Genomic DNA, 13009 nt, shown 5'->3' with positions numbered 1-13009 from the left:
GTAATCATTCTATATATAGTAGGAGGTTCATTAAAAAGGAAAAGACTTCCTTTGTCCATACATGAATAAAAAAGAAAACCAAGAGACCCAGAGAGGATAAATTACCCTATGCCTTCAGCTCCCCCTCCTGGTCCCAAGTTGGAAGCAACTAACACACACTACCATGCTTTTCCTCACATGGACGGATGGGCATTGGATGCGATATTAATGAACTCTCTGCATCAGAATCGATGTGCGCTGGGTCCCTGTTGCCATTACTGCCTTACTTTTATGGAAATTCCATGAAGGGACAGGGGTCCTCAAAGTAGTATTAGTATTCCGGCAGCTCCACCTTCCGCCTGGGGTTCCGCATAATGAGTGTTTCTCTCCATCCCAGTCACCACTTGCCAACCTAGCATCCCCACTCTCTGTCGTCCCACAATATCACAGATGACAGGATTTGCCTTTCTTCAAGTCTTAACTTAGCCTTCTTCCTTACGGATATAATACTCGAAATTGGAATGTTTCTAGGAATAGACCGTATTAACCAGATACGCTATAAACCAAATATTATGTAAATCCTGAATATAGCTTAGCCTAATTTTTCAAGGGTGGCTGGGGGACAGAGTAGCAAACATAATCATATTCTGCAGAGGAGCATCCACAACCTGATTTTGCTTTATCCCTCCATGTTTTGATAATCACAAATACAATTTTAAGTACTATCCTTTTCCTTATTCTAACTAGAGAACTTAACACTCAAACACAAGGAATGCTGGAAAATGTCCAAGATAAATAAGATCTCAAGGTATCATTTAAAAACATAAATAAATAGTGGGTATTGGAGAGCCATGAGGGCACTATCCAGAAAAGCGGAACAATTTGAAACATTTTCCTGATGTCATCTCACCACCCCTTACGCTAGATGCAAAGTGTGATTAGTTCAGCCCATTTCTTTGAGTGTCCCCTTTGTAAACCTTTCCATTAAACCACACGCCAGTTCCTCCTCCTTCCCATGATCATTTAGGCACTGGGACTTGCTCAGATGTGAGAGGTATTTTTGCACCAGGAAGCTGGCTCTGACTAAAACTAAAACCCCGTGCAAATGTGTCTTTATCTGAGAATTAAAGTGTACAGTCTCACTTCCCTCTAGCTTCTGCAACACTTCTCCAATTACCCCTTATTTTTCCTAACTTCCAACTGAGAAAATAATCATGAGGTCCAAGTTTGGCCTGGACTGAAAGCAGAGTGTGTAGATAGACAGATGTTATAAAAATGGTATGTCTATTTGAAGGAAGGTGAGAGCCACACGAATACTTGTGAAAGTTTCTATAATATTTGCCTTGACCTTGTAGGATCAACACTGATGAGAGCAGATTCAGGCACAACAAATTTCCATCTAGTATATGCCCAGGCCTGGCTGCAAATACACTCCGGGAGCTTAGTCCAATTCTCTAGATTTCAATGGGAAGCCAGAGGCCACAGAAAAAAGGATCACTCCTGCTACTGCAGCCCAGCTGAGGTACCCAGAAGAAGCAGCTTTCTAAGCCAGTGCTTGCTATGGATACAACTTCTCCATCCTCAGGCTCACAACTGTTTCTCATGTGCATCTAGAATGAATCTGGGGATTCACTTCCAAAATACCATTTAAAAACAGAGGGACCTGCCAAGTTAGAGATGTTACACATACCACATAGCATTCCCCTTTCTTCCCTGAGGAAGAAAAAATTTGTGATTTCCTTTTTCAAGGAGATTTAGGAGCACAACGAAAATACTCTTCAGATGAAAATATGCAATGAAAAGAATCATAACGTTGGTGGAAGCATGAAGAACAATTGGCCAGGAAAGGAGGGAGGATACTTCCCAAAAGCCTCATGAAGGCCAGGGTGTAATCAAGCCCTTTCTCATCATAAACTCTATTCTTTTAACAACTATGCTCTGGCTTCAGTGCATGTGGAAAATTGTAGTTTGGATTTTTACCTCAAGTAAGTAGCAACATTCAGCCTGGGATTTTGGAAACCCTTGGGAAACTGTCATATAATTTCCTCGAAAAATCTTGGCAGAGAACAAGGCAGACATCTGGGAGTCAGCATCACCACAGACAATGGGAAAATAAATAGGACGATGGCACCAGTAACTCTTGTTTTCAACAGTGACCAATTACTGCCCCAGCACACCAGCCATGCCTTTACTTTCTGCTTCTGTCTCTTCAGCATCTAATAAGGTTTGAAAGCTTGCACTCCTTGCTCACTGGCTGGGTCCGTCCTGCTGCTGACCAAACAGTCCTGTGGCAAAAATGTCAGAGAGACTTCAAACTTGCAGCTTCTCATTGTTGATGCAGGAAAGCAAGGATGCTCCTCTACATGGGAGGTGAGGATATGCGGAGGAGCATAGTGCAGTAGAGGCTGTCTTGGAGCAGGTGTTCCCATGACAGTGGAGCACTGCAGCACAAGGACCTTGTCTCAGCTGCACCGAGGCATAAGCCTATAAGCAGCCGTCTGCTCCCAGCAACTAGGATAGCAGGTGGACAGCAATGTTGCAGGTTAGGTGGGCTTCCACACACTTGGGGAGCAGAGCCAGACCTTTCAGCAGACCCTAAATAGTGTGGGAGTCCAGCTCTCGCCCAGAATTGCAGGCAGTGAAATGTGGTTGTTTTAGTCCATCTGCTGCTTTCTGGGGTTTCGGTGGTCAAGGCTGCCATGTAGCCTTATTGTGGTATGAAACATTCTGGGCTGTGGAAGCAGGGCTTTGTCAGCCAGACACCGGCAGCATTGGATGTATATTCACCTCACTGTGAGTCAACAGGTTATGACAATTGCGTTTCCTTCTCCTCTTTCCCCTCAGCCCACAGCAAGGTCTTGATTTCTTAGAGGACAATAGCTGCGAGAGGAAGAAGCCCCTCCTGCCAAGAGTTAACTCCCGTGTGTGACTGGCCTCAGGCACTGTAGTGACTTGGTGAACTTCCTGGGGTCAACTGGAAGAGAAGCAGGTGCACCCTCAGGCTGTGCCACTAGGGGATGAGCAGTTTGGCTTCATGAGAGGCCCTTCAGGGGGCCTGGCACACTGTGGGGTAATGAGAGTGACACATTCCACACTGCCAGCTTTTAGCCTAATATTGAGATGCTAGAGTCAAACACCATCGTGAGAGAAGTCAGTGATTGAGAGGACTGAAGAGAGAAGAATGTTCACTGAGCTTCATGGAAGAGTGGATGTATGCATTCCAGGTTCCCAGCATATCTTCCTAAGTGGGTTAATTGTGTGAACTACTGTCAGCCCCCCTCCCTCACAGGCCAGCGTGAACCAAAGGGGCAGGTGGTAAATCCTGGATTTACAGTTTATGGCATGTTGTTGAGCAGCACCCAATGTCTCTGGTCTCCAGTCTCTTCTATAAAATGCTTGAGCTAAAGTAGATGCTCTTTCAGCCCCGTGTCATTCCACAGGCCAGTAACTCAACAGGGATTATAACTAAGGGTAGAAACAAGTAAGATCAAGCTAATCTTGCACTTAAGTTGAGAGATCAACAATAGATTTGTTCCCGTTTTAAAATATTTTGTCACCTCATTTGGAAATAGCAGGCACTCCAGATTCAGGCATTCTGGCTAAGGTCCCAGCTATGTGACTTAAGCTCTCTGGAGCTAAGCCTCAGTTTCTGCTTCTATAGAAGAAGGGGTTCATGGTTATTGTGAAGACTCATAGAAATACTGAATTTCAGAGACCAGCATAGAACAAGCATAGATCCTCAACAGATGATGATGATGATAACTCAGACCACAGAATGTGCTGCATTATTAAAAGGTATGTTCAAAGGGAATATTACTAAATAACTGTTATGTTTACTTACAAATTGAATGTAGTATTAACACAATGAAATGTTTGATAACTACAAACGTGCCAATAACTCTACTGATGATGCTCTATTTAAGCATTATCTTAATGATCATAACATTATAATTAGACTATAAGAACCAGCTGGCTAAGTGCCAGTGGGTCAGTCAATTGAGCATCCAATTTCGGCTCATGTCATGATCTCACAGTCTGTTTTCCGGCTTCACATCGCTTTGAGCTGACATCGCAGAACCTGCTTTGGATTCTCTGTGTCCTTCCCTCTCTGCCCCTTGCTCCTTCCCTCTCTCTCTGAAAAACTGAATAAACATTTAAAAAAATGTTTTAAGAACCAACTAGCTAAATCACTTTGCTACCTGCCCAGCCACTTTCTTGGATAGACAAGTAACTTAATCATGATCCCCTCAAACCTTTGTGCTCATGGTTGTTTTTATTGTAGGTTAAGACCAGCAGGGATGATGCTGTGGAAAGAGATGCCCATGGAAATGGGGAACGGGACCACTGTCCAAGAATTCACCTTGGAGGGGTTTCCTGCCATCCAACACCTGGGAAAGGTCCTCTTCCTGGTGCACCTGCTGGCCTACCTGGCATCCATTACAGGCAATGCTCTCATAGTCACCATCACCTGTGCTGACTCCCGGCTCCAGACACCTATGTACTTTTTCCTCAGCATTTTCTCCTTCTTTGAGTGTTGTTTCATAAGTGCTGTTATTCCTAAGTTGCTGGTCATCTTTCTTTTAGGCCGGCAAACCATTTCCTTTCTTGCCTGTTTCATACAAGCCTTTGTGTTTGTCTATCTGGGAGCAGCAGGTTTCCTCCTCATAGCAGTGATGTCTGTGGATCGGTACACGGCCATTTGCAAGCCTCTGCATTACCCAACCATCATGAACCTCAAGACTTGCTTCCTCTTGGTCACTGCCTGCTGTGTTTTGGCCTTCCTTCTCATCACTGGTCCACTAGTAAAGGTTTCCCAGTTATCGTTCTGTGGCCCCCATGTCATTCCCCACTTCTTCTGTGACCTTGATCCTTTGATTCATCTCTCCTGTTCTAATACCAGGTCTGTTGAAATGTTGGCCTTTGTCATCGCTTTGTTGATCCTTTTGACATCGCTTATCATAACCATCATTGCATACAGCAACATAGTAGTCACAATTGTGCGACTCCCATCAGCCAAGGAGCGACAGAAAGCTTTCTCCACCTGCTCCTCTCACCTCATTGTCCTCTCTCTGATGTATGGCAGCTGTGTCTTTATATACGTGAAACCAAAGCAAAGGAACAGGCTGAACTCCAACAGGGAGGCTGCCCTTGTGAACACAGTGGTAACGCCACTGCTCAACCCTGTCATCTACACTCTGCGCAATAAGCAGGTACAGCAGGCTCTGAAGGAGACAATGTGCAGATTGAAAATATCAAGATGAAAATAAAATCACATGGCCCTGGAATGGAAGGCTTCAGAAAAACATTTGACTTCATTCTGGCCAATGTAGCAGTCCACAGCTTTCTAGTATAGGGTCTCTGGCACACCCACTTGACCTCTGTACATTCCTGGAAAAATGGAAATCTGTTTTTCAAGGCCACATTTTATCTTAATGTGCTTACTTGTCTTCTCCCTAAATATTCCACGTTTTGATGACAGTTGATTAATTGCAAAAACGCTTATTGAATTTTTATTCTTCCCTATGATATAATCCATGTGCCTGAAATTTCCAAACTTCAGGAATTTGTACACTTATTTATTTCACTTCTCTCTAGCTATAAACATGGCTGAGCAGAATTAATAAATATTTACCAAAAGGCATCTAGATAATTAAAATGATAGAATGCTGTATATTACGTTGTGGTTATGAAGGAAATCAAGTTAATAGTACCAGGGTTTGGGGCCGCATTACCTCTATGCCTATCCCTAGGCAATAACTGTCATAGTATCCCTCACCTTCAAATATATATGGTTTGCATCAGGTGTAATGGTGTGTAAAATGGTGTCCTCAGTCCTTAGCTTAGTTACATATGTATGCATCAATCCCATTCTGGAGAGAAATGGAATTGTTCTCAGGTTTAGACCATTCTCTATGGAGAGGAGATAACCACAGCTTGCCATGGTTTACCAATGCTCCTATTTTTCTAAATTATTTATTCTAGCTACAACCCCTCAGGTGCATAATACATACTTATGATTGGTTCCTATCCAAAAGCTATTGCCACAGAATGCTTCTGTGTATCACTGGAAGAGAGCACTTATTTCTTATTTCTATAATCTCTTCCAAAGATTCAAGTTCACAGAATCTGAGTTTTGCTTATCTACTTCATGCTACTAATGAAAATAAACAAATCAAACATTTTTCCTATTTGTCTTGTGTTGTCAACTAAAAGGTATCTTCGGATTGATAACTTATTTTAAAACCAATATTTCCATTACCTCAATCCTCAAACTTTGTGTAGTTTTTATACCTACTTTCCAGCTAGAATGTGTCTATTATCCTTCAGAAGCAACATCTCTAGAAAGATTAAGGCAATTTTTATTTTGTTTATTATCCCAAACCCTGAGGGTAGGTAATCTCAGGTACATTTTATGAAACACGCCCTAAACTATGACTAGAGCATATTTGTCCTGATGGTCCTATTACAAATTGCAGATTTCATCTTATTGACAATGAATAAGTAGCAAACAGCCCTGAAAAATCACAGATGATTAGCTGTATACATTGTATTAAAAAGTGTTTGGAAAAGCTGAGATCAGAGTGGGAAAGTGGGACTGTTATAGAATTAGAAGAAAGGGAATGATGGCTTAGAGAAGTGGCACTGGGAGTGGAATACAAAGGGACCATAGCAGACTCTGAATCATTTGCACTGGAGAAGCCTGGTGCTGCCTTCACCCTACCTGGTCAACTTCCAAAAACACTGAAGTGACCTTCTTCACAAAATATGGAAATGGGCCGAATAATCTCTGGCACCCACTTGAAAATACTCATGGAGAGAGCAACAAGATGCTGTGGGAACATGGAAGTAGTTCAGAGCTGAACTACTGAAGGCTGTATTGAAATGGTTGAGGTTTGGCAAGGCAGGAATAAGTCAAGGAATTGTGGTCAAGCTACTGAAAAGAGTGTGAGCCTCCCCAAAGGTTTAGTCAGGTTTTGATAAAGTTTATTATACTTAAACTAACTAAATGTGCTTTATATTACCTTGAGATAGACTGTGCTTGAAGGGTGAGCCTGACAAATAGAAACATGAAGACCAGAAATCCAAAACTGAGTCTATAAATCCAGGATGGTCGTTACCAGCCATAGATGGTACCCAGGGCAGGACAAACCCTAATGAGCAGATTAATGCTCTAGATTCTGGTGTTAAAAAACATTTTGTTTAGAAAATCCCCTAACCTAATTCTATGTTGACAATATTTCCACTCACAATTTTTAAACCACTTCCTTGAAGTATGACTGACATACAAAAAGCTGTAGATATCTGAGGTATACAACTTGATGTGTTTGGAGATAAATATAAATCCTTGAAACCGTCATCACTATCATTGCTAGGAACCTATCTAACACCTCCAAAACTTTCTTCCTGGTCCCCTTGTTGTTGATTTTTTTTCCATGTATGCTAGGTAAAAGCACTTAATACAGATGGTGGATAAGTGTACTCTAAGCTTGCCTCATCCTGTGAACACAGCTAGACAATTATCAAATCATTTTGAACACCCACGAGACAAACCTGAGGATTTAAAGAACAAAACTTCAAGTCTATAAGTAGAAAAGTGACCACATTCTGGAAAGTAGGAAGTGCTGAGAGTTTTTTTGGGGGGGGAGATAAAAAACTGTGTGTGCTGCAGAAGGGAAGTGCCCTGTTTATGGAGATGACCACAAGGTATGATAAGCAGCAGAACACAAAACCCGAAGTTTTAGAAGTCCACCACTACCTGGGTCATTCCTTGCTTAAAGGTTCTCTGGTGGTGAAGGAGGGTAGATAACATGTCTAGGAGTAGACAGCATGGTCTGAGGATGCCCTGGGTCACAAAAAGAATGGGTAGTGCCAACATGCTGCACTGTTCCCAGGCATAGGAGCAGGGAGGCATCATGATTCAGAGAGCAACCTCTTTGACATCAGCCATAGCAACTTCTTACTAGCCATGTACCCTGAGGCAAGGGAAACAAAAGCAAAATGAACTATTGGGACTTTATCAAGAGAAAAACATCTGCACAGTGAAGGAAATAACCAACACAATTAAAACACAGCCTATAGAATGGGAGAAGGTATTTGCAAATGACATATCTGATAAAGGGTTAGTATACAAAATCTATAAAGAACTTATCAAACTTAACACCCAAAAAACAAATAACCCAGTTAAGACATGTGCAGAAGACATCAATAGACACTTTTCCAAAGAACACATCCAAATGGCTAACAGACATATGAAAAGATACTCAACATCACTCATCATCAGAGAAATACAAATCAAAACCACAATGAGACGTCACCTCACACCTGTCAGAATGGCTAAAAGTAACAACACAAGAAACAACAGATGTTGGCAAGGATGCAGAAAAAGGGGTACCGTCTTGCACTGTTAGTGGAATGCAGACTTGTGCAGCCACTCTGAAAGCCATATGGAGATTTCTCAAAAAGGTAAAAATAAAACTACCCTAAGATTCAGCAATTGCACTAGTAGGTATTTACCTAAAGGATACAAAAATTCAGATTTGAATGAGTACAAGCACTCTGATGTTTATAGTAGCATTATCAATAATAGCCAAACTGTGGAAAGAACCTGAATATCCATCAACTGATGAATGGATAAAGAAGATGTGATTACACACACACACACACACACACACACACACACACACACACACACACTGGAATATTACTCAGCCATCAAAAAGAATGAAGTCTTGCCATTTGCAATGCTGTGGATGGAGACAGAGTGTATTATGCTAAGCAAAATAAGTCAGAAAAAGACAAATACCACATGATTTCACTCATATGTGGAATTTAAGAAAGAAAACAGATGAACATATGGGAAGGGTAAAAAGAGAGAGGGGGAAGCAAACCATAAGAGACTCTTAAAGATAAAGAGCAAACTGAGGGCTGATGGAGGAAAGTGGGTGGGGGATAGGCTAGATGGGTGATGTGTATTTAGTAGGGCACTTGTAGTGTCGTACCCTGGGTGTTGTATGTAAGTGATGAATCACTTAATTCTACTCCTGAAACCAATATTGCACTGTATGTTAACTAATTAGAGTTTAAATAAAGATTTGAAGAAAAAGTAAAGAAAAAAGTATGACTTAAAGTTTAAATTACAAAGGTAAATAAGAATGTTTCAATTACCATTTTAAATCAAAAATGTTTATTTTAAAATACAACAAATAGATCTTTGGCTGAGGAACCAGATACCTCTGCTCACCTCTTAGAAAAGAATGCACATGATTCCAACATGAAGATGATATAAACAACTACACGGACAGGGTCCTCAAATACGGCGCCTATGGACTCGGGAGGAGAAAGATAGTACAAGGCCTCCCACTGAGTGAGGACGAGCAGGTCGTCCCCCACAGACATCCTACATATCAAGAATAAAAAGGACAAATGGTCAACCCAACTGGTCAAGATACATTTTTATTACTTTTCAAACTCCTCAAAAATTGTGACAGCGTTTTAAGCTCAGGGCACCTACATTTAATGATTCTATGTAACTTAAAGATTGACTTTTGTGTATAATATTTTCACTTCCTTGAATATTATAGAGTGAGCATCTATTACATAAAAAACATTGTGAATATATTATTAACGGAAGAGTGGGATCTTTTAAAAACCAACATTTGAATACATCTACAAAAAAAATCTTCATTCTCTTCCTAAAGATAGGAAGATGATTACATTTACAGTCAATCTCTGATTACATTTAGAATCTGAAACTCTCTGCATTATACAAGAGTATGCAATATATTCTTTCACTTCAAAGTATTCTATGAAGAATATAATCAATTGAAATATTGACAAACAACTAACCCCTGACTAAATTTTATATGTTTGTTTATAAGAAATACCCTTTTTAAATGTTTATTTATTTATTTTGAGAGAGAGAGAGAGAGAGCTCTAGAAAGAGAGAGAATGCAAGCAGGGAAGGGGTAGAGATGGAGAGAGAGAGAATCCTAAGCAGGCTTCACATTGTCAGCATGGAAACCGACATGAGACTCAAACTCATGAACTGCAAGATCATGACCTGAGAAGAAATCAAGCATCAGACACTTAACTGCCTGAGCCACCCAGGCACCCAGAAAAAGTCTTGTAACAAATATTCATAATAGGGTTTTTATCCAGAGAAACGTTTAAGAATTTTTATAGTAACAGAACTGGGAACAGCATAAGTTCTGGGATACAGGGGGAAGGAAAGCAATTTATGGCCACAATGATTAAAATGTCTGGTTCCTGGGGCACCTGGGTAGCTCAGCCAGTTAAGCACCTGACCTCAGGTCATGATCTCGCAGTTCATGAGTTTTAGTCCCGTGTCAGGCTCTGTGCTGCCAGTTCAGAGCCTGGAGCCTGCTTCACATTCTGTGTCTCACTCTCTCTCTCGGCCCCTTCTCTGCTCACTCTGTGTGTCTGTCTCTCTCTCTCCCAAAAATAAATAAATGTTAATATTTTTTTTTAATGTCTGGTACCTGAATATAAATTTCAAATGACTTCTTTCCTGTGCCCCTAGAATCACTAATCCCCAATCAAAAGCACTGTTCATAGACATTACTCAATTTTCCAACAATCTTACCATTAAAAAGACTCTTATTTGAGATCACAACACACACACACACACACACACACACACACACAGCACTTAATATAAGATCTACCCTCTTAGCAAATTAGAATGAAATTGGACTACTTTCTTATACCATACACAAAAACAAATTCAAAATGGATTAAAAACCAAAATGTGAGATGGGAAACCATAAAAATCCTGGAGGAGAACATAGGCCATAAACCTTCTGACATCAGCCATAGCAACTTCTTTTTTTTTTTTAATGTTTATTTATTTCCGAAGAGAGACAGAGCATTAGCAGGGGAGGGGCAGAGAGTGGGAGACACAGAATGTGAAGCAGGCTCCAGGCTCTGAGCTGGCAGCACAGAGCCAGACGTGGGGCTTGAACTCATCAACCATGAGATCATGACCTGAGCCAAAGTTGTACACTTAACTGACTGAGCCACCCAGGTCCCCAGCCATAGCCACTTCTCACTAGGTATGTCTCCTGAGGCAAGGGAAAGAAAAGCAAAAATAAACTATTGGGACTACGTCAAAATAAAAAGCTTCAAGTATAGAAAAAAAGGTGTGGGGGGGGGGGCAACCCAAGAAACATACTCTTAACTATATACAACAAAATGATGGTTACCAGAGAGGAGGTGAGTGGAGGGATGGCTAAATACATGATAGGGATTGAGCGCACTTGTGATGAGCACTCGGTGTTGTATGTAAGTGTTAAATCACTAAATGGTACACCTTAAACTAATATTATACTGTATGTTAACTAACTATAATTTAAATAAAGACTTAAAAAAAAACAGTGGGTCATTGGTGAAGAACCAAAGTCTACAGACTTGCCAAGCATGTGGAGCCCTTTGGGCACACAATGAAAGCACATAAATAGATGATACATACATACATACATACATACATACATACATACATAAAATGGGATATTGAGTCTTCCCATTACTTATTTGCTTATATAGCTGCACAAATCCTCATTAATAGTTCTATAATAGTTCTGTAATTCTTAGATGATGGAGGGCCTTTCAATTTCTGTTTCAGGGACCGGTTGTTTTATCACAGTGGCAATAAGTTTGTTGTTGGCCCTACATTTATCAATACTTTTTTTTTTAAATATAACGTTGTCAAATTGGCTAACATACAGTGTGTAAAGTGTGCACTTGCTTTTTGGGGTAACTTCCCGTGGTTCATCGCTTATATACAATACCCAGTGTTCATCCCAACAAGTTCCCTTCTCAATGCCCATCACCCATTTTCTCCTCTCCCCCACTCACCCACCAGCCCTCAGTTTGTTCTCTGTATTTAAGAGTCTCTTATGGTTTGCCTTCCTCCCTCTCTGTTTGTAACTATTTTCCCCCCTTCCTTTCCCTTCCTCCATGGTCTTCTGTTAAGTTTCTCAAATTCCACATGAGTGAAAACATATGATATCTGCCTTTCTCTGACTGACTTATTTCACTTAGCATAATACCTTCCAGTTCCATCCACGCTGCTGCAAATGGCATGATTTCATTCTTTCTCATTGTCAAGTAGTATTCCATTGTATATATAAACCACATCTTCTTTATCCATTTATCAGTTGATGGACATTTAGGCTCTTTCCATAATTTGGCTATTGTTGATAGTGCTGCTATAAACATTGGGGTTACATATGTTCCTATGAATCAGCACTCCTGTATCCTTTGGATAAATTACTAGCAGTGCTATTGCTGGGTCGTAGGGTAGTTCTATTTTTAATTTTTTGAGGAACCTCCACACTGTTTCCAGAGTGGCTACACCACTTTGCATTCCCACCAATAGTGCAAGAGGGTTCCTGTGTCTCCACATCCTCGCCAGCATCTGTTGTTTCCTGAATTGTTAATTTTAGCCAATTTGACCAGTGTCAGGTGGTATCTCAGTGTGGTTTTGATTTGTATTTCCTTGATGATGAGTGACATTGAGCATCTTTTCATGTGTCTGTTGATCTGGATGTCTTCTTTGGAAAAGTGTCTATTCTTGTCTTCTGCCCATTTCTTCCCTAGATTATTTGTTTTTTGGGTGTGGAGTTTGATAAATTCTTTATAGATTTTGGATACTACCCCTTTATCCAATATGTCATTTGAAAATATCTTTTCCTATTCCATAGGTTGCCTTTTAGTTTTGTTGATTGTTTCCTTTGCAGTGCAGAAACTTTTTATCTTGATGAGGTCCTAATAGTCCATTTTTGCTTTTAATTCCCTTGCCTTTGGAGATGTGTTGAGCAAGAAATTGCTGAGGCTGAGGTCAAAGAGGTTGTTGCCTGCTTTCTACTCTAGGGTTTTGATGGTTTCCTGTTTCACATTTAGGTCTTTCATGTATTTTGAGTTTATTTTTGTATATGGTGTAAGAAAGAGGTCTAGTTTCCTTCTTCTGCATGTTGCTGTCCAGTTCTCCCAGCACCATTTGCTAAAGAGA

The 13009-nt window shown here is 40.7% G+C and overlaps 1 protein-coding gene across 1 annotated transcript; it reads left to right on the top strand.

Annotated features, from left to right (window-relative positions):
- The first annotated feature begins 4271 nt into the window (after window positions 1–4271).
- On the top strand, window positions 4272–5240 carry LOC125933354 (olfactory receptor 6C74-like). The gene has a single exon (XM_049646362.1). It carries the CDS (start codon window positions 4278–4280, stop codon window positions 5238–5240), a length of 963 nt encoding a protein of 320 aa, XP_049502319.1. The 5' UTR covers window positions 4272–4277.
- Window positions 5241–13009: the final 7769 nt, after the last annotated feature.

Source organism: Panthera uncia, chromosome D2 (genome assembly GCF_023721935.1).
Source record: "Panthera uncia isolate 11264 chromosome D2, Puncia_PCG_1.0, whole genome shotgun sequence".
Taxonomy (NCBI): domain Eukaryota; kingdom Metazoa; phylum Chordata; class Mammalia; order Carnivora; family Felidae; genus Panthera; species Panthera uncia.
The sequence above is the reverse complement of the archived record's forward strand: the minus strand, read 5'-3'. Positions and strand labels throughout refer to the sequence as shown.